We start from the raw sequence: 24,605 nt of genomic DNA, 5'->3' as shown, positions 1-24,605 counted from the left end.
CTTGAGGACGGCCTGCCTAACCCACGCCATGATCACCACAGTAATGAGACAAGAAGGAAGCCTCGTGCTTCTTTAATTGGTGTAACAGACAGCGACGCTGCGCACAGAGCACACTCAGGCTGACAACAGGGGGGCAGGGCAGCAGGGGTGGTGAGGACAGACAAGAGGTGGAGGGGTGAGGACTGGACTGGGTGGGGTGTGCAGGTGGACAGCTCACCCTGCGCTGGGAGGGGCGGGTGTCTCTGCGAAATCCCTCAGAAATCAGAGAAGGCAGGTGGTGGGAGCTGGGGTCTGGGGCGGGGGGACTAAGGCTTCTATTCTACCAGGCCTGGAGTAGTGGGGTGGCAGTCAGCGAGGCCTGCCTCACCCTTTGGTTACCACCGGTCAGGCCTGAGCCCCGCAGCTCAGCACCTGACACTGTAAACGTTTTTGGTATTTTAAAGGACTCTGTGCCCTCCCTCTCGTAATTTGTGGGAAACTGGAAACGGTGCCAAATGAATACCAAGAAGGCCAAAAACAGACCAGGTTACAGAGGTGGTGGGGGGAGAGGCTGCCCATCTCACCATCTATGGCTGAGGGCCACGGAAGAGGCCCAGGGGACTATTGCTGTTGTCCTTGGCATGGCTGGCGGCTGGGCATGTGAGGAGAAGGAGCAGGGAGAGGCCAAGCCTACTGCCTGTGGGGTCTCCCAGGCTGGGAGCCTCTTGGCTTTTATTGCAGGCGGGCCTGGGACTTCCAGATACTTCTTCAAATGGCTGGTCACCAAGGCATAGGCAGGACAAGGTGGGGGGTGGAGGTGGGGAAGAGGAGGTGGCACTGGCCACAGGGCCCTGGCTAGGGCTGTGATTGTCGGGCCGACGGCCTCCTCCTGCCTGGAGCAGAGGGGCCAGATATTGCACTTGACTGCAACACTTACATGGAAACTTGGTCCATAAAATCATCGTTGCTTTATACATAATGCCTGGAACAACAAAAAGCTACATCTTAAATATGAATAAACCCTGAAGGTTCCATCCCTTCAGACATTTTTGTGTGCACAAAATAAATAGCTTTCCCTCGGAATGCAGGCCTGCTTTCGCAGGACACTTACCCCTCTGGCTGTACATATCTACATCCGTCCGCACCTCGTCAGCTCAGGCCTGCGGTCCTGAGACAGTGCGGCTAGGCCCAGCAGGCTCGCCCACTTCCAGGAAGGTGGAGGAGCACAGGAGGTTGCATTTGGTGCTGGATGGGAAGGTGGGTGTTGGACAGTTTGTCCTTGTTCAGGTGAAAAATGGAGTCAGGGCTGCCTGCCCTTCAGCTAACGAAGCTAACTGTGGCTTCTTAGATTCGGCATTAAAACGGAATTGGCGTTAAAAAATCCTAAGTGTGTGCCCCACCCACCCCAGAGTAGAAACTCAGTGGAATCCGTGGGTCAGGTGAGGCAGGAAGCCCACACCTTGCTGAGTGTGGGGGGAGGGGTCCACGTCCAGAACGAGGCTGGACACTCACAGTGCTGGGTGTTTCCCACGTGGAGGGGCTGCGCTTGTGCGCAGAGAGTTAAGAAAAGGAAGCAGCCAAGGATTGCTCATTAAAAAAACCTCATAGAAATCCGATTGAGAAGTAGAAAGGCGTAGAAACGCGGGCAGGGGGCCATGGCAGAAGTGGAGGCTGGGCCCTGCAGCCCCGGGTGCGGCCACCTGGGGGCCTGCTGTGGACGCCATGGGCGTTGGGCCTGTGCTGTGCACCAGCCCTGCATCCACACTCGGCTGCACATGGGGCAGGGGGTGGTGGGCAGCAGTCCAGGGCTGCCTCGGTGCTGACAGGCTAGGCAGGGCTGCAGAAATTAAGATATGGCCTTTCTCTCCTGCTTGCATGTGGATTTGCCGCACTGGGACCTTCTGTGTGGTAAGAAGTCCTGGTCAGTGAATACTGAATTTCATGCAGGTCAGCGCGTCTGGAGCCGTCAGAGGTGGCAGGGACCTCCACTCAAAGATCAGTGCAAAACCAGTGAGGTTGAACAGTTGAGAAACTGGAGTCAACAGAAAGCAGGCTGGCCCCCTGTGGGAGCTGTTCCCAAACGGGTGGGGCCCTGGGGGTTGGGGGGCTGGGGGGGGGGAGGGAAGAGCTGGAGGCCGAGCCTGGTCCACAGCCGGCCCGGGAGGCTGGAGCTCTTTGCACAGCACAATGTCCAGTGGGGTGTCCCGGGCCAGGCTAAGCGGGATGTCCTGCCAGCTTCCATAGACCCGAAGACATGAGGCCTGGCTGGGAGGACTGTGGCATGGCTGTATCCCCAAGGGGTCCTGGAACCAGCTCCCAGGCCACAGATGTGCTTGTTCCCAGCCGCCCGCCAGTTTCCAGGCCAGGCCTCCCTGTGGGGCTGGCACCCTGGCCTAGCACCAAGGAGACCACAGTGCCATATAGCAAGCAGTGCCATATAACCAAGGGCCTATTTGGGGCCCATGGTTGCCCCAGGCTCCAGCCGGCCAGTCATGGTGCGGCCCCAGCAGCTGGCTGCCATGCTCATGCTGCGCTGGCCCCGCAGCTCACTCTCCACCTGGCTCTGCGTCCTGTCATGCCGGTGGCCGGGCCCGCCGGGCTGGGCCGAGATGGTGCGCAGCAGGTGGTTTCGGGAGCGCAGGAAGTCGCCCTGGCCGGGCAAACCGAAACTGCCCTTTCGCAGCGCCATGCGGGTGGCGGTGTTGCGGGCTGGCCTGGCACGATGGTTGTACTTGAGCTGGGCCAGGTGAGCTGCGTAGCCGTCCGTGATGAACTGTGGGGGCAGCGAAGTGGACGGATTGTTGTGGGGCCTGAGGCTCCCGAGGCTGCCCACCCCGGCCTCTCCGCTCACCTGGCACTGCTGCTGCAGCTTTTTGGTCGGCCGGCCCACAATGTAGATCTGCATGGGGGACAGGCTGATGGAGCTGTATACTGCCACGTCCTTCGTGGAGCCGTAGGCCGCGTGCACGCGCAGGTGCAGCTGCGGGAAGGAAAGTGAGAGCACCCGTGGTGTGAGCTCAGTCCTGTTTCTCCTGTTTCTCCCTCTCCCTCTAAGGCTTTCCCTTCCCCTCAGGCCCTCCCCCCACCCCCGCCCTCTGTTTCTGGCCCCACCTCTGAGATGAGGAGCTTCAGGAAGTTAGCCTTGTGCCTCAGTGGGTCGTGCACCAGACCATCACAGAAGGACACCACGCCATGGGGGAAGTTGTGCTGGGCCAGCCACGCCACCACACGCTGCTTCTGCATATCGGGCCGGCCTGTCACGTAGATGATGAGGTAGCCCAAGTCCTGCCAATGCCTGCAGTGAGGGACAGGCCTGAGTGTGCTGTGACCACGCAATCACCCTTCCCCTGGCCCTACCTGCCTCCTCCCAGCTAGCAGCACAATGAGCTTGAGTGACAGCTAGCCTGGGGGGGTGGTGTTCGCTGGGTGTAAGGACACCCTGCTCCTCTAGCTCTTCTTTCTCTTTTTTAAAACACTGTCCTTCCTTGACCTTTTGTGCTCAAGGCTAGTGCCCTACCACTTGGGCCACAGCTCTTCTGGCTTTTTTGGTAGTTAATTGGAGTTAAGAATCTTACGGACTTTCCTTCCCTGGCTGGCTTCCTCAGATCTTGGCCTCCCGAGTAGCTAGGATTACAAGTGTGAGCCTGAGGCATGGCACCTGGCTTCTCGCAGGAGAACTGAAGGTGGACATTCAACTCGAGCAACTCATCAAAGTCATACATCTGGATCCAAACTCAGGTGCTTAAGATCCAGGGTCCCCTTCCTGGGGCCAACAGGTCGTCCTCCCTCTGCCTGCAGAGCCCACCCACCTACCGCAGGCGCCCTGCGTGCCTCCAGGCCACTCACCGCACCACGTCCACAGCCCCGGCCCGCACCTTGGGGTCACTGCCCATGATGGACACGCTGGCGGCAAAGGAGCCATCGATGCTGAAGACCACAAACTCCGTGCCCTTGGGCAGCACAGTGATGTAGCTGTCAGCAAACGTGTGGTCTCCCCTGGCCATGAGGACAGCTTGTCAGAACCAACCCAAGCCTTTCCCCTGTCCCCAGGAGGCTGGCCCTGCCTGGCCTGCCCGCCCCCCAGGGGTCCATACCTGACCACCATTTTGATGGGGTAGACACCCACCCCCAGGCGGTGTGCTTCGGGGATTGTGTAGGAGACACGTCCACTGCTGTTTGTCACCAGCGTGTCCAGGTGCAGCCATTCCCCCGAGGGCGGCTGGGTCATGATGTGCACATCCACCTGGAGCCCGGGCAAGCTGGTCACAGCCAGCCCTGTGTCGTTGAACCCCATCGCCCCGGGCCAGTCCCGTCACCCCAGCCAAGGTCCTCTGTGCCCTCACCTTCTCTCCTGTCAGAGTGACCATGTCCAAGGGCCCGTACATGAACCGGCCTGTCACCACCTGGGGGCCGTCCTCGTTGGCAACCGCGTCGTTGATCCTGTGGTTGGCCGTCACATTCTGGGGAATGGAGAGTGGCATGGGGTTACGGTGGGCCTGGGTGCTGAGCGTGGCCATCTGGCCCTCAGGCCTGCAGCAGGGGAGGAGCGTCTCTGGGTTCCCTCCTCTCCCGCCACACAGGAGGCTTCTCCGCTGCTCCGCTCCTCTGTGACCCCTGCGCTTCTGACGAGATTTAAGTAGGACAGGCAGTGGCTCTGGTCCGAGCTCCCAAAGGACCCTCACCCGCAGCTTCACGTGGGTCCTCTTGCGCTGCCACTTCTCTCTCGGCTGCGAGGGGGTGAACACGGACATCTCCTTGCCGTCCAGCTCCAGGATGCTGGCGCTGTCGTGCCTCATGACCTGGGGGGGGAGGAGGGCGAGGGCTGCCACCTGGCTGCTGCCCCAGCACACAGCACAAGCTGTGGCTCACCCGTCCCATGACGGCAACGGCCCTGCCAACATTCCCCGCAGGAAGGCCCCCACCTGGAGGGGGTCCCCTCAGCCCCACCTGCACACCCCACCCAGACATCTACCTGTGGGGCCACTCGGGGTCCCCCTGCCAGGGCTGTGTGCCTGGCAGTGGGGCTCCAGCTACCTGTCTCAGCAAGAAAGAGACCACGTCGGTTGACTCCCAGTAGCTGGCGTGGAAGAGGTGGGGCAGGGCCACCGTGGGGAAGGCCGTCAGAGCATCGGGACAGTACAAGGCATAGTCGATCCGCTTCTGGCCCCACCACTTCCCAGCAACTGTTGGGAGGAAGGACCATGACTGGGCATGGGTCCCTCAGGATCACTGCCCCCTCAGGCCTGTGCAGCCCAGACTTGTCCTCCCCTCCCGGTGCAGCCCATGAGAGACAGTAGCTGTGTGGGCAGCGAATGCCAGGATGCCCAGGCAGCCAAAGGACCCAGAGGGCAGCAGGACAGCAGAGCAGAGCTCATGGTTCTGAAGGGGTCCCCGAGGGGGGAGGCAGAGGAGCAGGGCAGCTGCAGAGGCCAGCTCCCCCCGGGTGCTGCTGCTATTTCTCAGGCCCCCTGCCCTCTGCTTGCTTCGGCTACCTGTCTCAGCAAGAAAGAGATGCTTCCCTGGGCCTCTCCTGTGGGAAATTCCTGACCTCTCGGCCGTGAAGGCATGGCAAAGGAAGGTGCTCTGTTTTGTTTTCAATTCCAGAACCGTGAGAAGAGGCCGGGGCCTGCCAGAGGGACAGTCCTGGGCATCCTGTCACGGAGACAGGGATGGGGTGTGCCCTGTCATACAGCAGGGTGTCCAGCAGGTGGTGCCTGTTTTATGGGTCCTGGTTCACATCCTGTGTGTTCCTAGCTCTTCATTTGGCCTCATTACAACTCCTTGGGGTCCCTCCAGGCTCAAGACTACCTGGGGCCTCAGGGGTGAGGAGAGAGGGTAAGGTCTGGTAGTGAGAGGGTGTGACATGCTTGGCACAGCAAGTGACCCCGTATTAGAGAGAGAGAGGGAGAGAGAGAGAGGGAGAGAGAGAGCTGTGAGTAGGATACCTTCTCCGATGTCCAAGTCAGGGAGGCAGGGGGCCCTCTCCAGGCTAGGGCTTGCCTGCCTGCCACGGGGATGAGAGCCAAGGGTGGCTGGGGATGGGGAGGGCAGGGCGAGAAGGGACAGACGCCTGACACTGGGGGTGTGGCTGAGCGATGAGGGGGCCTCTAAGAAGCAAGAACAAGGGCAACAGCTCAGACACACCATGGGACACCATTCTACCAGGGGCCAAATTCTCCCCTAAGAAAGATGAAACCAGGGCCAGGAGTTTGGCCTAGTGGTTGAGTGCTTGCCTAGCATGCGCGAAGACCTGGGTTCGATTCCTTGGTACCACATACATAGAAAAAAGCTGGAAGTGGTGCTGAGGCTCAAGTGGTAGAGCTCTAGCCTTGAGAAAGTCCAAGGACAGCGCTCAGGTCCTGAGCTCAAGCCCACGACTGGCAAAAAAAAAAAAAAAAAAAAAGATGAAACCAGCCTGTGGCTCAGGCCTGTAATCCTAGCCCTCTCAGGAGGCTGAGATCTGAGGATCACGGTTCAAAGCCAGCCTAGGCAGGAAAGTCCATGAGACTCTTATTTCCAATAAACAACAACAACAACAAAAGCCGGGAGTGGTAGTGTGACCAGTCTGGGTAGGAAAGTGTGAGACTCTTACCTCCAATCAACCATCAGAAAACCAGAAGTGGAGCCCTGGTAGAGCGCTAGCCTTGAGCAAAAAGAGCTTGGGGACAGAACCTAGCCCCATAACAAACAAAACGAAGACACCAGAAACACTGGCACCAGCCCCAGCCCTAGTGCAGCTGCCCCAAGAACCCACCCTGGCACAGAGCAGTCACCCTGGACTCTGCGTCCAGCTAGTGGGAGCTTCTGTGGTGGGCAGGGCCAAGTGCAAAGAAAGGCTATGGGCCCTCCTGGCACCTCCTCTCCAGTCCCTCCTGAGTGGGGTGCCACTCTACCAGCCAGATGCCACTAAGCACCCCCTCCCCAAGTGTTGCAATTAGGAATGGCCCAGTTGAGCCCACTGTGTCACTGAGACGGGCACACAAGGTGGCACTCACTCTGGGCAATGCTGGACGCAGTGTAGCTCTCCGCCATGCCGGACACTTGGCTGGCAATGCTGATCTCACTAGCTCTGCGGAAGCCACGGCTGGCTGGGGCCATGCCAGGTGATGAAGGGGCCACATGCTCTTGGAAGACCGTGTTGTGGGTCTGGAGCACGTCTGCTGCAGGTAGACAGGGACAGAGGCCCAGGTGAGAGGGGTCCAGACTGGCCCCGGCCCTCCCAGCATGGAGGGAGACCAGAATGCCTGCTTGAGCTTGCACCTGGGCTGGGAGGACCGGGGTGGGGTAGCTCGAGGCGGCAAGAGCCAAAGGACCTGAGTGGAAGCAGGGAGGAGGAGGGCTGAGGCATGAAAGGATGGATGGACAGACGGCACAGAGACAGGGTAGGGCAGCAAGGCCTGGGATCTTGCCCCCCCTGGCCACCTCTTGCCCCATATGGCTCCTAAGCTGGTTTCCATCAGCCCCAGCCTGGCCTGACAGTGGCCTCGGCTCTCTAGATGCCCTATGCATGCTGAGTACAGAGGAGGTGGCGCTCGCACAAGGTTCAGACTGAGTCAGCTCTAGGTGGATATCTGGCATAAAGGTTGGGCTCAAGCCTGCAGCCAGGCGCACTTGGGCAGTCTGGATGGCAGGTGCAGGCCAGGGGCCTGGCATCCTCAGGGAGTGGGGCCAGTCCTCCTTCCCTACCCTCTCTCCCTTTCAGACCAGGGATCCCAACTCTTTCCTAGGACCAACTGCTTGCCTCTCCTAGGCAAGGGATGGGAGGTGTCAGTCAAGGCCTCACCCCACTGCCAGTTTCTGCCAGCCTCAAGAGGGAAGACTTAGCACCCAGCATGTGGCTGACATGCTTCATGGCCCTAGCACAGCCTCTCCTTTATGGATCTCTGGGCCACTGGCTACTTTTGCTATTGTCCCCTCCATCTCTGGCACTCCGCGTGTAGGGAGGGGGCGCCAAGGACAACTCCTAAGGGTCTCACAGGTCTCTTCCCACTACCAATGTCCCACTGCTCTGAGTGGCCAAAGAGGGCATGGGGGGACGGCATAAGGACCAAGGGTCAGCAGCTAAGCAGATGCTGGTCAGCATGGAGGGGTACACACACTCAGCACAGCCCGGACTCGGGCGGGGCCCGTCTTGCCAGGTGAGCGCGGGAACAGGGATACTGGTTTCCAGGAAGCCATCCCCTTGGGGGAGAGGGGCCAGGGGGCCACCTTCCAGGACCAGCTCAGGGTTTCTCTGCACGGTCTCAACTGGAGGCGGGCAGGGAGAGAACAAAAAGGACAAGAACAGACACTCGAGTGGCCGCTGGACACCCACTGACATAGACTCAGGCTGGAGGACCAGGACGTGACACGATGTCAGGTGGGACACGCTGGGGCTCAGGGACAGGCCACTTTAGAAAGGCCCCTCTCCTATTCCAGCCCACACCCGCCACTCTGCCTTGTCTGTGGACCAGCTGCCAGCTGTGGTGGACCCCGCCCACAATGTCTGTAACTCAGCCCTCCAGGGTCCTTAGTTGTGTGCCTGCTGGGTAGGCAGCCTTGGCTTTCCCATGCCACCCTGGGAGTCCTGACTTATGTCTTCGTCGGCAGGACAGGAGGAAGTCACTCAAGATTCATTAGCAGTTCAGCTCACCGGGTGTCCCTCCCTTTGGGAAGAGCCCCGAGGGAGGCGGTGCTCCCCAGGCCGCTCTAGCTGGGCTTCCGGGGAGCCTTACCCAGCAGCGCAGAGCAGCCGTCCCCCAGAGGGTAGCGCTGGTAGCGGGGGACGCTGAAGGGCGGCAGGGCATGGAAGCGCCGCTCCAGCAGTGGCTCCAGCCGGGAGGCCGATGGGTCCGCGGGGTGGAAGAGGTTGTACACTTGCTGGCAGGCGGGCCTCAGCTGGAACACTGGGACGGGACCAGATGCACAGCGGTTAGGAGGCTGGTCCTGGGTCCCAGGCTTGCTGCCACATAGCGTCGGGATTGGTGTCCAGTGCCATTGCACATGCTCGGCAAGCACCCTGCCACCGGCTACCTCCTCAACACCCCAGTGGAAAACTTGCCTCCTTTTTTCCCCTACACAGACCACTCCTAGAACTGTGAGGAAGAGTGTGTGAGGGTCAGGGCACAGGTGTGGCTGGGCATATTCTACCACACACTGGAGCACATGCTGTGACTTCCCCATTAGTGGAATTTTCCAGGGCAAAACTAGCTCCCTCATTGGCCTGTGGTGTCTGCACATGTGTGCGTCTGTGGGATGGTTCTGAGTGGGCTCAGCAGGTGGCTGTCCTTGAAAGCCTACGGGGCTACTGGGTCCCTCGTGGGTGGGTGAGAGGGTCAGGGCTAGCGTCTTAACCCAACACCTCGGCTCACTTAATGTTGGTGGGTGATCAGCGAGGCCTTTCTGGGCTGTTCTGGCTACCTGGGGGAATCTATGGCTCCTGAGGGCTTCCAGGCTGAGCCAGGCACGGGCACAGGCAGGGCTTCCTGCTAACAGATACCCGCCTCTGTGTAGACTATTGAAGCCAGAAGCCACCACACCCAGGAGACCTGGGGGTGCCCAGGATCCCAACTTCCCTCTGTGAGACCGGGTGTGTCCCCCGACTCTGGCAGCATCTCTTCCTGAGTGCCTTGAGAGAAGTAGCAAGTGTGGGACACCAGCAACAGAGCCACAGAAGCCACAGAGGCCAGACGTCCTCGTGGGTCAGGGTGGTGGGAGGGCTGGGTGTGGCCATGGCCTCAGGATGTGTCCCCAGAGACCACTACTTGGCTTGGGTATCCCTGCCTGTCCCAAAGGACTCTCACCATCCAGGGCAGGGATGACCGTTTTCCTCAAGGCCAGAACCAGCCCTAGTGGACACCCAAACAGGAAGAGGTCAGCGATCTCGAAGTCAAATCTGCCCAGGGTCCCCGCGCCATCCAGCATGGTGGAGCTGCTGGAGCGGCAGGAGCTGGGCTCGTTCCTCAGGACGCTGGCGTGGAGGCTGCAGGAGGACACGAAGTCAAGGTAACTTCCCTCAGTCTTACGGGGCTGACAGCCTTTAGGACAGCTCTCACTGGACTGCACTGCCCGCACTCAGGATGGCACTTCCCATGGCCTCAGTGGCCCCTCATCCCCAGCAATCTGGTCACCCTTCTCTGTGGTGCCACCCTTCCTTGCTCAGCCTGTCCCCAGAGCCTCACCTGGACAGGAAGGCCTGGTGCTGCTGGATGGTGTCCAGCTCGTAGGTGGAGGAGTCACTCCGCTTGCGGGGCAGCTGCCTCTTGGAGTCTTCGGTGACATCACCGCGGGGGATGTCGATGTTGCTGCGGCTGAGGTGACGACTGCTCTCTAGGCTAGAGCCACTGCCACTGCCGCCAGAGCAGTGCGCTGGGTTCACCAGTGTGCCCGGGGACAGCAGATCAGCGTCCTGAAATGGCCCCATGGAAACTCGCTGCTGGCTGACCACTGGACTTCAGTGTCCAGTCCTACCTTCTTGACTCCAGGCCACAGGACCCCTGCCCGAGCCAGCGGGGAAGAGGGATACTCCTATCCCCTGCTGCCTAAACCACTGGCCACATCTTACCAGCCTTCCTTCCTGGCCCAGCTGGCCACCTGGGATCTCAGTGATCTTCCTTAGGCCACTGGTCACTCTGTGATGGGGACCTGGTCCCTGCTGGGGGACGGAGCCTGCCCATCTCACCTCCTAGAACCAGAGCCCACTCCATGCAGTGCAGACCTTGGTTGGTGGTCCATGAAGCCACACTGCTGTGGTTTACCATCCCTATGTTACTACTCTGCCATCTCTGGTCACCTGCCTCAGCAGCTTCTGCCCTTCTCATCCTCTTGCTGGGGGGCGGTTCCTAAGGGATGCTACCCAATTCCTTTGCACCAGTGCAGACCTTTTCTGATTCCTCGGCCGGAGTCCTGAGTGGGCATACTCCATTCCATTGCCCCTCTCCCAGCTCTCAGGTCCTGGCCTGGAGGGGAGCTACTGCAGGGACTCAGGGGCTTGGATAGAATAAATGGATCTGAGCTGGGTGATGTCCGAGTCAGCTCTTGAGGTCTTTGCTGGTCTCTACTCAGGGCACAGCGCCACTGTGCATGGCACACAGGACACTGCAGACCTTGGTGAAGGTGTGAAGCCAATGGAAGGTTCTCCCACACTGTGACCCCTGCTCAAGTACCTGCACACTGACCACGCTGCCCCGGCGGCTGCTACTCTGACTCTCCGACACGGGCTGGCTGCTGTAGCACAAGGCATCAAATGCCAGGATGCCCCCAACACAGTCCCCAATCAGGCAGACCTGGAGGCAGGAAGGGCCCAGGGATGAGTGTGGGTCCACTGTGGATGCTGAAGGGAAAACACCAGGGGACACCCCTGGTCCTCTGGCCAGCCCACCCTACCGGGTCTTCTCTGTCCTCCACTCACCTGTCCATTGAAGGTCACGCCCTCCTGGGACTTAAGGAAGTCCCCATAGGCCAGGTTGGCCCGCTGAATCACTGTGGCAACTGCTTCCTGGTACTGGGGTGAGGAAGTAGCCAGCAGGGGCAGGGCAGCTAGGGGGATGTGGTCCTGACTGCTGGACAAACAGCCTTCGTCATGGCCGTAGGGACTCAAGCTAGGGGTGAGAGGTCAGGTCAGGAGAGGGAAGGTGGCCTCAGCCCCATCCACAGGGCCTTTTCCCTTGCCCTGGGCAGGAAGCTGGTGCTGCCTGCTTACCAGGGCTCAAGGGGATATGCAGGGACCAGGGCCCCTGGGTAGGAGGCAGGTCAGCATCCTGCTACAGGACTGGAGACTGAGTTCAACCTTGGGCCCACCCTCCTGGAACTATAGCTCTACACGTCTGCACAGGTTCTGCTGCCCCTGGGCAGGCCGAGGGCTGGCTGGCAGGACAGGCCACTGGACAGGGAGTCCAGAGAGGAGCACCGAGTACCGAGGGCTAGGGCAGGTGCCCGTGGGCAAAAGGCACTCACTTGGAGACAAGGGCAAAGGCGTCAGCACAGATGGGAGGACACGGTACCAGGCGGATGGCAAGGTGGCCCAGGGCGCTAGGGTAGTGCACGCGCATGACTGTGTCGAACACGTTGGCAATGGTGTTGGCATCGCCCTGCTTGGAGCTGGGGTCTCCGGTGCCCGTGTCCAGGATGGTACCTCCATGCAGCACCAGCAGCAGCACATGGATTTTGGAGGGCGGTGTTGCCAGTGGCTGGCTCACCTCATCCTGCATGGGCAGGAGTGGGTGTCGCTCATATCCAGAACCTTTGTGCCTTAGGGGAGCCCTGATTTTGTATCTAGCTATGGGGCCTGGGCTTCGATGCCTAGGCTCTTCCTTGGGGCCCCTGCAGAGCTTAGATCCTAGTGGAAAGGTGGAAGGAACATGAGGGAGGGTCTATTTCCACAAAAGCCCCAGTTCCACTTCCTCCGTGGCTCAGGCAGCAGAGAAAACAGAGACCCAGGCTGGCCCTGGCCTCGGGGTGGGGGTGGGGCCCGCTGCCCAGTATGCCTCTAGACGTGGATTATCTTGGTCTAAGCAGCCAAGGCCATTGCTGACTCAGAGCCCAGCTCTGAGTTTCCTCTAAGAGCTCCTTGGACCCCAGCCCCTGCCATCCCTGGGATTCTCTAAGGCCAAGGTTCCCAAGTACAGAGACATCTTGGCAGAGGCAGGGCCTCCTATCTTCCTCAAGGAGGGCAACACCGTGTGTCTGTCTGCCTGATTAGAGGGTCCTACCACCTTCTTGCTAGCCTGCCAGGTCTAACTGGGACCCCAGAATAACATCTAGGAGTTCTCTTCAGAGAAATGATGGGAGAGGAAACTCAGTCCAGGGACTGAGCCAGCGTCGCCCTGGACATAACGAGTGCTAGCACCAAGCCAGACTGGACCACAGAGCCCTTGCCAAAGCTCAGGGCTCTCTCGAACAGCCCAGCTCAGGCCATGGTCCTGCTCCCAGGGCCTTCCCACTGGCTCGCATATGAGCTTCATGTGACATAGAGGGAGCAGTGATAGGTCACGGTACGTCCACAGTGTGAGTGTGGGATGGAGAAGGTTGTGGGTCACAGGACAGAACCACCACCTGTCCCCACAGAGGGCCTGCCTGTGAATGACTGGCCTGGCTAGGAGAGCAGCTGGACAGCCCCACTAGGCTGGTGTGATAAGAACGTTCTCTCCAATGCTGAAGGCCAAAGTCTATGGCTGCATGCCCACAGTCGGGCTAGGGAGCTAGTCCAGGGGCACTGAGTCATCTGAGACTAAGCGGGTCTGTGCCTCGGGGTGGAGAGAATTCTGCACACACTGTCTGGCTGGACTCAGCTCAGAATTGTCCTCCCCTGAGCCCCAGTGGGAACGGAGCCCATGTGTGCCATGGGCCAGCTCTGGAGAGCCGGGGAACTCCCGCCAGTGTCTCCATAAAGCTGTCCTCCTTCCACAAGAGAAGGTTCCAGTTTGAGGGTTATTGCCAGCAGGGGGGTCTGACCTGGAAGGTGGTGGCCCAGAATCATGCCGGGCTCCAAACACACATCCAGGCGCAGATCCCAGCCCTGGGCCCCTCCCGCCCCTTCCTCGGGGCAGTCAGAGCTGTGTGCAGCTGCTTCAGCCACTAAGCAACTTGAAATCACTCCCTTCTTCCACTTGCCCTTCCAGATAAAGCCCACTGAGACCTCAGACCTCAAAAAAACAGAAGACCCCAGGGGTGGAGAGAGGTGTGGATTCTCCTCCCCAGCCCTTCCCGAGGGAGCGGAGACCCCACAGTGATACCATCTCCACCTTGGGCTTCTCGGGCCGGGCAGTGAGGCGAGCACAGTATGGCTCCTGCTCACAGTGCAAACAGCTCTGACCGCCCGCGGGTGGAGCAAGAAGGGGTGCGAGCGCCAGCAAAGAACCCCCAAAGTGGACACAAGCTCCACAAAGACAGCTTTATTGATACACTGAGCGCTGCCTGACTCTATGCGCCACCTTGAAGGCCACGCCACATCACTTCTGCCTAGATGGCTTTTGCGTCCTCTCCTTCCGTCTTTTTATCTTCAGGGACAGCAGACAGGTTGGGCATAGACACAAGGTGAAGATCTTATTTTTCATCTGGAATTAATGTTTTTCGTTTTACTTTCCCACACACAAGTGGAGCTGGTCAAGATCTTCCTGGAGGGCTATCTGCTGTCCCTGCTAGAGAGGGGGTGGGCAGAGGGAGGGAGGGAGGGGGAGAAAGAGAGTGAGGGAGAGAGAGATAAAGGGAGAGATAGAGAGGGAGGGGGAGAGGGGAATAGGGGGAGAGGGGGAGAAAGGAAGAGAGAGACTGGCAGATCTTCCCTAGCAAGGCAGTGAGGAGAGGGCACCCTGGACCCCTCTGGCCAGAGTGTGGTGGACATGGGTGTCACACAGTGGTGCAGTTTCCTCTGTCCCCAAGGCCAGTCCTCTACAGCCTGCCCCTCCTGTGGCATCAGGCAGCACCTTCGGGCCCCTACCTCAATGATGTTCAGCTGCTCCACGCTGGAGGCCACCGTGAACTCAGGGCTGCCCTGGCGGTACAGGCCATCTGCAAAACAGAAGCCACCATCAGAGCCAAGGAGTAGCAGAGTGGCCTAGTCCAAGTCTGGAGCTCTGATGAGCGGAGCTCGGGGCTCAGGAGTCCCCCTAAACCCAGCACTGTGCCCTGAGTTGGTCACTTGTGTGACCTCTGACTCTGAGCACCCCACATCCCCCTAAATTGGTCACCCTGTGTCCTCTGCTTTGGGGTACCCGGCACCCCGCACCCCCCGAGCTGGTCACCCGGTGTGTCCTCTGGCTCTGGGCTCTCCACTTTGTCCACGAGATCGTTGGAGCTCCACTTGGTGATGTCCTTGGGGAACAGCTCCTCCGAGTCAGACAGGTCCTCTGGGAGGAGAGGCCTTCTTTGGGGCTGGGAGCCATGCGGGGAGACCCGTGCTCCCCGGGCCCCGTAGGCCGGCTGTGTCCCTTCCCGGGGAGGATGGTTATACAGCCCCCACACAACCGGACTTCTTAGTAAGTTGTGGTAACGTACACATACTACTCAAACCATTTAAACCATGTGAAAGTGGAAGCGGGCACAGTCACGGTGCTGTGCCAACATTGCCTCTCCCCAGCTGTGGAATGCTTCTGCCGGAACCTCCACGTACACAGCCAGTCCTCACTCCCCTGACTTGGCCACCTCCTCCTCTCCCCTCAGCAGAACCACGTGGAGTATTAGCATGTGTTCAAGGCTCATCTCCGATGGGATATCTCTGTGCTTCCTTCTTTTCTATGGCTAACCCCAGTTCGTTGTTTATCTGTTGATCAGGTGATGCCTTCTGCCCACGAGGAGTAGGCGTCTGTACGAGCAGAACCTCACGCTGCCTATTTAAACTATGCCTCTAGCCTTTTGGATTTATTTGTTGATAGTTAACTTGGCCACATCTGGCTTGAAACTTACAGTGCCACTTCCAGTTTTTTCTGTATATGTGGTACTGAGGAATCGAACCCAGGGCTTTGTGCATGCTAGGTGAGCAATCTACCACTAGGCCACACTCTTGGCCCTGTCTTGAAACTCTTGATCCTCCTTCCTCTGCCTCCCAAATAGCTGATATCTTTGGTTTTTGTTTTAGCACAAGGTGCTCTACCACTCAGCCCACACTCCTACATGTGTCCTTTTATCCAGTTAATTAAGATGTCATAACTGGGTGGCATCCCACCCAATTCTGCTTCCTGAAGCTATGCTGGTGACAACAAGAAGGCTCTCGGGGGCCGGGAGTGTGCTTGCCTAGCATACACAAAGCCCTGGGTTCAATTCCTTGGTACCACACACAGAGAAAAAGCCAGAAGTAGTGCTGTGGCTCAGTGGCAGAGCACTAATCTTGAGCAATAGTGCTTAGGACAGAGCCCAGGTCCTGAGTTCAAGAGGCAGGACTGGCAAAGCAAACACACAAACAACAAAAACAACAAAAAAGCAAGGCTCTCAGTATCCTTAATTGCTATGCATCTGTGGACAAGTCCCTGTCCCTTTGTGGGCTGCTGTTTAGCTGCCTACAGCGAGGCTGGCTCTGCTACCAGCCTGCAGGAGGACCCATCTTTCTGTGCCTGCCTGCTGGGCCCCTCTGATGGCTGTTGAGAGGACTTGGGCACCTCTGTCTTTCCAGCACCAGTGATTCACTGGCTGTGTGCTTGCAGTACTCATTTTGGGAAGCTCATCTATTCTCAGCTTATTACATTTTCTAAAGTGTCCACATTATGTGCATATTTAACACATATTAATTGTATTTAATCAAGACAAAGCAAGCACAAAATAAGATACAAACAGGACACTGTAAATGACAGTTCTTGCAGAAGTAAATTCATATAGAGAAAAGCGCCTGTGTCACTGTGTATCTCTTCTGAGGGTTTTAAGGGAAGAGCCTCTTCACTCCAGGCCCACGGACACCCTGATGTCGGGCCAGGGTGAGCCCCATTCCCAGCCCCTTGGCTGTCCCCCTGTCTAGCACTGTTCCCACCCTACCCAGGAAGACCCAAGGGTACAAGTACCTCCAACCTACCATGAGCATCGAAGAACTCATCATCTGAACTCTCGTCCGAGTCCCTGGCGATGCTCTGCATCCTCCACTCTGAGATGCTGTGGCGGGAAGGGCTGGCTAGAAGACAAAACCCTACATTGACCTCTGGCTGTAGGCAGAGAGCCAGCAGGCAGGGAGGCGTGAAGAAGACCACGAAAGCCTAGGTGGGCATCCTCAGAAGCCAGCCCCTCCTCCAGGAAGGTTCACCAGAGGTGGAAGAGAACAAAAAGAGGGTGAAGTGGACGGGGCCATCTGGGTAGAGCCCCTGCCATGTCCAGTAGGAACGTGCAGGAGGGGATGGCACATAAGCCCAGGATATAGGCTTGCTCACATGGGTCTGAACCATGAACCAACTGGATAACAGCACAGCAGACAAGTGGTGTGGCCCTGCAGGGTCATCAGAAGAGAGGTAGACTAGTCGGGCCTCAGGCCAGACACACAGGGCTGGAAAAGCGGGCTTGTCAAGGGCAGACAGGACCAAACAAGGAACTGCTTCTTTTTCCTAGAATCATGCCATGTCGCCCCATAGGAGGCTGGGCCCCTCCTCAGGGAGGCCTGAGGAATCCACCCAGACACATCTAGCTGCTGTCTGTTTTGCTCTAGGCTGTGTAGACGTTTGGGGGCTGCTGGGTGAAGGCTGCAGCTTCACTGCACAGAGCGTGGTGTCAGTTAGAAGGAGAAGAGCTCTGTGGCCTGGTGGGCTGAGTCCATAGTGCCCCCGTGGAAGGTGCAGAAAGGGAGGGAAGGCCTGTACCAAAAGTCAGGGGCCGTGGCACAGAGGCTGGCTGGCACGGAAGCTCACCTCCCCGCTTGGACGACCGAGAAGACTTGGAGGACGTGGACCACTGCTTCTTGAGGCCGCGCCCCGCCAGGGGGTCCCCGTTGCTGCTGCTGGGCTCAGGCGTTACCCCAGATGCCTGGTCCTGGGTGATATGGTCCTTGGCAAGTTCCACGGCTCCCTCATCATCAGTGAACTGGGCCATCTTGCGGGACAGCATGAGCTGTGCCTCCCTCTCCAGCTCACGGATGTTTTCCATGCTCAGCCCGTACCACTCGTCCTGCCAGCACCAGGCCTGCCGGTGGGCCCGCACCATTACCCGCCGCAAGCCTGCGTGGGCCAGGGGGGCAGAGGAGGGCTGGGGGTTAGAGAGGCTGCACTCAAACTGCAACCCACAAGCCGGGTGGGGTACCTCACGCCTGTCATCCTAGCTACTCAGAAGGCAGAGGTCTGAGGATCGCTGTTCAAGGCCAGCCGGGGAAGGGAAGTCCATGAGACTCTTATCTCTAGTTAACCACCAGAAAACCTGAAGTGGAGCTGTGCTCAAAGTGGCAGAGGGCTAGACTTAGCTAAAACTGCTCAGGGACAGCGCCCAGGTCCTGAGCCCCATGACCAATCCAAAAAAACAAAAATTGCAAATCATGGCTTATCTGTGCTTCACTTTCTCTCCTTGTAAACTGAGGGGACAGTGTCTCTACTGTTAAAGCAGAGGCACTGCCTCAGGAACATGTTTGAGCAGAAGCCACAGTTAATTCAGGGAGAGTCTTGTCTTGAGAAGTAAAATAGCACTTCCCAATTGTCTCATCTAGTGCCAGCTTTGCTTTTACTATTGAAGTTCAAGTTCATAATGGATTTCATCTCTTCTTTAATGCCACCAGTAGATATGTGATTTACACGTGATAGGTAAGAATATATCATACACAAGCTGGGTATCAGTGGCTCATACCTGTAATCTCAGTGGCTCAGGAAGCTGAGCTCTGAGGATCTCAGTTTGAAGCCAGCCTAGGCAGTAAAGTCCTTGAGACTCTTATTTCCAATTAAGCACCAAAAGAGCCAAAAATAGAGAGCTGTGATCAAGTAGTAGAGAGCTAGCCTTGTGCAAAAGCTCAGGGACAGTACCCATCCCTGAGTTCAAGCCCAGAATCAGCACAAAAACAAAAAGTCCCAAGAATATATTATGTACACAGAATAACATATACTATACTACTAAGCTTTTTTTTTTTTTTTTTTAAAGATAAAGTCTCACTATGCAGCTTAGGCTGATTTAAACTTTCCATCGTCCTGCCTCTGCCTCCCAAGTACTGAGTTTTCAAGTGTGTCCCAGCACACCTGACTTAATAACATACCTTTTAAGGTATAAAAAACAATTGAGGAGCGACAGGACAGCCATGTGGGGAAGCTTCAGCAAGGGTGGGAGTAGGGATGGCTAAGAACAGGAAGCCTCTGAGGTCACATGGCACCCAGGAGCTTGGTGCACAACTGTGAAGGGACATGTGCTCCAAGGCTGACCTAACTGATCTCTTCCATACGAATTGGAGGGTTTGCACCAATCCTAGGCTGCCGAGCAAAACATGAGAAGGCTCTGGGCTCGATCCCCAGGACTGCAACCAAACCAAGTGACTTCTCTCCCTCCTCAAATCTTTACAGGAAATAAAATATCTCTGTCTACTCCACCTGGCAGGGGAGCAGAGGCCCCAGGAACAAGCTCCCATACACCCTGCTGGGAGAACCTGTCCCAAACTTGTCACCTGTGTTGTTTGGCTTTATCACGGGGTGTGTTTGTGTTTTTCTACACAATGAGTCGGACCACTTTGGCTGCTGCTGAAATTTGCACATGTGTCCCGCCATGTGTGTTTTCTGCCGCCTACTTCTCTGGTGAGTTTCAACAGTGTCTACACTCACGTGGAGCTCGAGGGCACGGGGCTGGCTGCAGTGCGGTAGTTATGTATTGGCGACACCACATTTCATGTGCTCCTTTTCCTGCCAGCGGGCCTTTGGCTCGTTTGCACTGTTTTTCTGTTTTGTGACTCTGAACATTCTGGAATGTGTGCGCGTCTCTCTAGTGGCCAAACCCAGAAGGGATGGTGGCTGGCTCTCAAGGCATACATCTTGCTCTTTCTTGGTCTCCCAAGCCTTCTTTCCTCTCTCTGTCTATGTCCTAGCTAGACCATGGCATTGTCCAGCTTCTGTTCTCCCTGCCCACCCCCTTCCCTGCACCCTGAAGTGGAGCAGGACAAAGGCTGGGGCAGACTGAGTAGGAATGGAGAACCCCTTCCCCTGCCTAGCCCATGTCCCCTGTGAGGTGACAACTGTCACTCCCACCTAAGAAAGTAGGGCCCACTCACACCTGTAATCCTAGCTACCCAGGAGGCTGAGATCTAAGGATTGCAGTTCAAAGCCAGCCCAGGGTAGGGCAATAGCCTTGAACTGAAGAGCTCAGGGACAGCACCCAGGCCCAGGGGTAGGGTGGTAGCCTTGAGCTGAAGAGCTCAGGGATAGCACCCAGGCCCAGGGGTAGGGTGGTAGCCTTGAGCTGAAGAGCTCAGGGACAGCATCCAGGCCCAGAGTTCAAACCCCATGACCCCCCTCCCCCGCAAAAAAAAAAAAAAAAAAAAAGAAAGCAAGTGGGGCCCACAACAGGCGATGCGAGGGCAGGTCTGACATCTGGGCTGTCTCTAGGACATTTGTCCTCCCGGCCTGAGCCTCACAGTTAGGGAAGGAGTCCCTGCCTGTGAGCCCCGGGTAATGGGAAGACTGGTTTAGGCCATCTCAGTTCCTATGTAGTTAGCTAGCTAGTGGGACAGGATACATTTTTCTCCTCTGACCATCCTTCCTGGCTCCAGCAACTCACACTAATGCAGTATACATGCCTACGATTTTGCCCTGGGGTAGAGCTGCCAACACACTATCAAGGCCCTGGCCACATCGCATCTGTGGCAGGCAGGGAGCCGCTCTCAGGCCCCCAAGCACTGGCACTGTACACGGCTGTCTAATGAGACACCTCTACCACCAGGGCACATTTGTTCGGGATGCTGTCCAATGCTGGGTCTCTGTTCTTTTCTGAGTGAACAGGATTGTCCTGAGCATGCGTGATAAGGCTGAAGTGTGTTCTCAATGGTGTGGCTCTGTCCATGTTTAAAGTAAGCTGTCCTTGATCATGGAATTAGGAGGTATCTATCTGCTCAGGGTGGCCCTAGGCCATGAGCCTGTAGCTGGGAACAGCCTGAGAGCTAATGTCATGCCATGATGGGGATAGGCAGGGGCTAAGAAACTTCAAGGAAGGCAGGAGCCTCAGCTAGTCCTGGCTGGGCTGGGAGCTCTCAGGAAATCATTGGGCACCTGGGCTGCACAGGCCTGTGTGGGCACAAAAGGCACCACAAAGGGAGCCACTCTGTTTCCTGGGCCTTCCAACGCTGTGATGGAGGCCAGCTGTGGGCTGAGCCTGGGGCCTGGGTCTCCTCAGGCAGAGGAAACAAAAGCCTGAGCCCGAGGCCCTGGTGGACAGCAGGAGGCTGGAGTGGAGTCTATAGACTCCATGCTATCAAACACAGACAGGTCGGGGACATCTGGGCACTGGACTGCCAGCACAGACGGTCCAGGTGGGGTCACCTTTCAGGAATGAAAGGGGAGCTGAGCATCAGGCAGGTAAACAGGAGGGGCCTGGGGGTGCTCACCTGTATCGTGGATGAACCTCTCGATCTTGGACTGCATGCCCCAGTAGCGGAACTCCACCTTGCAGAGCTTGTAGGCACACATGACAGGAAGGAGGCGCCTCTTGTACTCCTCGATCCAGTTGTCCGACAGTGGGCCCCGATGGGTCTTGACTGACTGGAACAGCTTGGGATCTTCCTCAGTCTTATACTCATTGGGGGGAACAGGGTCCTTGACAATGTCGATGATGTCTGTGGAGACAACCCTGCAAGTGGCCACATCTGCCTGACCTTCACCCCATGCCTTCTAGGCCCACGTTTACCCTGAAGGCCTTATGTGGCCCTGGCCCTGGTGTGGGAAAGGACAGTGATGCTTCCTGACCATCGTTCTAGAAGTCACGTCAGGGAAATGCAGAGTTCAGGCACACCCCGCCACTTTGCAGAGCCCGTGAGGGAGGCAGTGTGCTGAGGGTGCACTGAAGGGTGAATTTTCCTGAAGAATCTTGGGGCAGAAAGACAGATGAGAAGGCTAGGACAGGTGGTGTTTCAGCTAGAAGAGTGGGATTGTGAGGCCAAGTGTCCCAGAAGCACTAGTGGAGACTTGGGAAAGCGGATGTTTGGATGTGGGAGGGAGGACAGTTCTCCCGGAAGTGATGGGGATTCAGCTAGATATGCTCACCAGGCACCCAAACAGCATCCTGAACCACCTCAACCCTGTAACACGCAGGGCTTAGAAGCCGCTTGGAAGAAGCCCAGGCTGGCTGACTAATTAGAAAGCCCATCTGGACAGAGGGGACTGCAGAGCTGCATTTGGGCCATAGATGTGTTTTGTTTGATCAGCATCAAGTCTATTTATCAATTTTTCATTAGTTGCGGACATTTAGGAATTGGAAAGTTTCAGATGAAAATCCTGATGTCTGGCCTCTTTTTAAAAAAGATTCAACAACTGGGGCCTGTTTGTGCACAATGAGAGCAGCTGAAGCCGAAGAGAGGCCGAATGCTGCGTAGGGACATGGGCTCTATTATGTGCCACAGCCTCTGGCCCATGTGGCTGTCAGCTGAGACAGCTCTCCAAGAATGCATGGCCCTCGGCACCCACGTACACTCGTGGGATGCTGGGAAGGGCTCTGAGTGGGAGGGGCCCTTGAGACACGGAATTCACATCAGGATCCCAGAAGTCTGTCCTGCCCCACCCTCAGTCCCTGATGTTTGCTGCGCTCCTAGGAGGCAAGGCCAAGAAGCCCAGCAGCGCTGGGCCCCGACTCACCTGTTATCAGCTGGTTCCTTTCCACAGGGGACAGGCTGAACACATCAGGATTCTCCCCAGCATCAGTCTTGTAAAAAGTTTCTATGTCAATGGAAAATTTCTCCACGAAGGGGCAGGTGAACCTGAGGGAAGGACAGCGTTCACTGGGACGGTGTGGGGAGGGATTGGGGCTGCCTTTCCGAGTCAGAATGTGGTGGAAAAGGGTGGGGGTGTCTGAGATGTAACAGCTCCAGCCATGTCCTGAACACTTACCTTGCCCCAAGAACAGTTCTGGGAATGGGGAGAGGGGTGTTGGCTAGGTACCAGTGGCTCACACCTATAATCCCTGCTACTCTGGAAGCTGAGGATCATGGTTTGAAGCCAGCCCAGGCAAGAAAGTCCATTCATTTTCTCCAAATAATCACAGAAAAAGCCAAAAGTGGGACTGTGGCTCAAGTGGTAGAGTGTTAGCCTTGAACAAAAAGGAGTTCGGTGAAAGTGCCCAGGCCCAGAATTCAAGTCCCAGGATGGGGAAAGAAGAAGGAAGAGGAGGGGGGGAGGAGGAGGAGGAGGAGGAGGGAGGGAGGGAGAGGGGAATGGGGGAGGAGGAAGGGGAGGGGGAAGAGGAGCAGAAAGAAGAGGAGGAGGGGAAGGGGAAGGGAGGAGGGGGAGAAAGAGGAAGAGGGAGAGGGCGAGGAGAAGGAGGAGGAGGAGGAGGGATACAGGAAGGGCTGCCTAACTTCCTTGTGGCTTCTAGAAGGCCTGTATCCACTGTCCATGTGCTCATGGCGTAGTATTAGGCAAGCACAGAATGGCAGCTGAAAGCCATGAAGTGGAGGGCTCTGGGCCCAGAGATGTCTTTGGGGGTAACAGCTTCTCTCTGGGCTGGAGTAGAGCTCCTGAGTTCCAGCACTTCTGGGAGGCTTTGGGGAGCATTCTAGGTGACAAGAGGGTGGCTGGTGGGAGGACAGTGCTAAGCTATGCTCTTAGGAGCATAGAGTGAAGATGCTCTTCGGGAGGGTCTCAGGAAAATCCCTGCTCAGCAGGTGATACAGTAAACACTGTCACAGGAACTGAAGCGCTCAGAGCCATTGATTTGGTCTAACCTCAGCTCACATTTCTTCTGGCAGGCTGGCTCTCTGGCTTCTTCAGAGAACTTAGGCATTCTCTGGATTTTCTAGCAGCCCTCGCTCCACCCCTGCCCTGTGGCCTCCACCCCTGAGCAGGCCAGGAAGCATCAGGGTATATAGGTTTTTTTCTGTGTCGCCCTGGGGATCATTTTGCGTTCCTATCTGGGACAGAGCCCTAGGGGTACAGGGGTACACCAAAGAAACCTGTCGGAGCCCAGGCCATAGAGCTTCCTCCCCTGGCCCCCGAGCGGTATGTGGAGGGGAGGGCAGAAGCAGCAGCACCTGGTTCTGGTGTAAGGATAGGCATTCCAGGATTCCTCCACCACCCGCAGGGCCGCCTTGGGCAGGATGGAGCGGAACCAGCTGGGGATGTGCATGCCCACGTGGTACACCTTGTGCGTGTACTGCCCGGAGCCGCCAGGACCATCTGTGTAGGGCCGGTTTTCCAAGATCTCCACACCACTGCCTTCGCCGTGTGTCTCATTACGACTCTTCTTCTGCGGGGACAAAGCAGTGTCACATGTGGCCAGGGCACTCTGCAGAAGGGGCCCGGAGGACCACGCCTGGGTGTGGAACAGGCAGAGTAGCTTTGGCCGTAAGGCTGCCGCCACTTGTGCTATCGAGAACCTCTCCTCAGTTCTAGACTGAGGTTCCATGCAGACCTCGGATGCTCTCAGCCCCAGTCCACACTGACTCCTGTCTGTTCAGAAGATGAGGAACGAGGAGAGGACGCCAGCTTTCTCGTTTTGGTCAGTTCTGAACTGGAGAATCTAGCCACAGTAATTAGGCAAGCAAATTAAGCAATAAGAAACATCAAATTAGAGAGGCGGTAGTTCGGGGCCAGGAGTGTGGTCTAGTGGTAAGAGTGCTTGCCTAACATGCATGAAGACGCGGGTTTGATTCTTCAGTACCACATACATAGAAAAAACAGAAGTGGTGCTATGGTTGAAGTGGTAGAACAATAACCTTGAGAAAGCCCAGCGACAGAGCTCAGGCCCTAAGCTCAAGCCCCAGGACTGGCACAAAAAAAAAAAAAAAGAAGAAGTAAAACAATCTCAGTTTACTGATGACATAATCTTAATTTATATTAAAAACTCAAAGGAATAGTTCCCAAATCTATAATCTCTAGTAAATGAACTCAGCAAAGTTTCAGGATACAAAATCAATGCAAGTAGGAAATGAAGAAGTCATTTGTATTAACAACAGCAACTGAAAGAGCAAACACAAATAAATTTAACCAGAGGTGAAAACCTATATACTGAACTCCCAACTATTGCCTATTTCTCTGTCCAGCATCAGTCCCTGGTCTGGATGCTGGGTTCTGAAG

General features: G+C 56.9%; 1 protein-coding gene across 9 annotated transcripts in view; it reads right to left on the bottom strand.

Annotated features, from left to right (window-relative positions):
* Window positions 1–44: 44 nt before the first annotated feature.
* Pitpnm2 (phosphatidylinositol transfer protein membrane associated 2) overlaps window positions 45–24,605 on the bottom strand; it is a 108,367-nt gene continuing 83,806 nt past the window's right edge. For 3 of the 9 annotated variants that reach the window (XM_090319922.1, XM_090319923.1, XM_090319924.1), the window contains 24 exons: window positions 23,561–23,775; window positions 22,170–22,291; window positions 20,927–21,154; window positions 17,277–17,582; window positions 16,457–16,552; window positions 14,700–14,804; window positions 14,396–14,466; window positions 11,914–12,161; window positions 11,369–11,558; window positions 11,124–11,243; window positions 10,140–10,366; window positions 9,762–9,940; window positions 8,694–8,864; window positions 8,077–8,226; window positions 6,975–7,139; window positions 5,925–6,086; window positions 5,014–5,162; window positions 4,662–4,778; window positions 4,323–4,439; window positions 4,074–4,222; window positions 3,826–3,975; window positions 3,091–3,274; window positions 2,831–2,959; window positions 45–2,752 (listed from right to left, as the gene is read on the bottom strand). In XM_090319922.1, the coding sequence (XP_090176048.1) occupies window positions 2,429–2,752; window positions 2,831–2,959; window positions 3,091–3,274; window positions 3,826–3,975; window positions 4,074–4,222; window positions 4,323–4,439; window positions 4,662–4,778; window positions 5,014–5,162; window positions 5,925–6,086; window positions 6,975–7,139; window positions 8,077–8,226; window positions 8,694–8,864; window positions 9,762–9,940; window positions 10,140–10,366; window positions 11,124–11,243; window positions 11,369–11,558; window positions 11,914–12,161; window positions 14,396–14,466; window positions 14,700–14,804; window positions 16,457–16,552; window positions 17,277–17,582; window positions 20,927–21,154; window positions 22,170–22,291; window positions 23,561–23,775 (4,074 nt within the window). In that variant the 3' untranslated portion in view covers window positions 45–2,428. Of the gene's footprint in view, window positions 2,753–2,830; window positions 2,960–3,090; window positions 3,275–3,825; window positions 3,976–4,073; window positions 4,223–4,322; window positions 4,440–4,661; window positions 4,779–5,013; window positions 5,163–5,924; window positions 6,087–6,974; window positions 7,140–8,076; window positions 8,227–8,693; window positions 8,865–9,761; window positions 9,941–10,139; window positions 10,367–11,123; window positions 11,244–11,368; window positions 11,559–11,913; window positions 12,162–13,861; window positions 14,013–14,395; window positions 14,467–14,699; window positions 14,805–16,456; window positions 16,553–17,276; window positions 17,583–20,926; window positions 21,155–22,169; window positions 22,292–23,560; window positions 23,776–24,605 lie in introns of those variants that run through there. The other 6 variants (XM_090319925.1, XM_090319928.1, XM_090319927.1 and 3 more) reach the window with 6 other exon arrangements.

This window comes from Megascapheus bottae, chromosome 28 (genome assembly GCF_031878675.1).
Source record: "Megascapheus bottae isolate mThoBot1 chromosome 28, mThoBot2.hap1, whole genome shotgun sequence".
NCBI classification, from domain to species: Eukaryota; Metazoa; Chordata; class Mammalia; order Rodentia; family Geomyidae; genus Megascapheus; species Megascapheus bottae.
The sequence above is the reverse complement of the archived record's forward strand: the minus strand, read 5'-3'. Positions and strand labels throughout refer to the sequence as shown.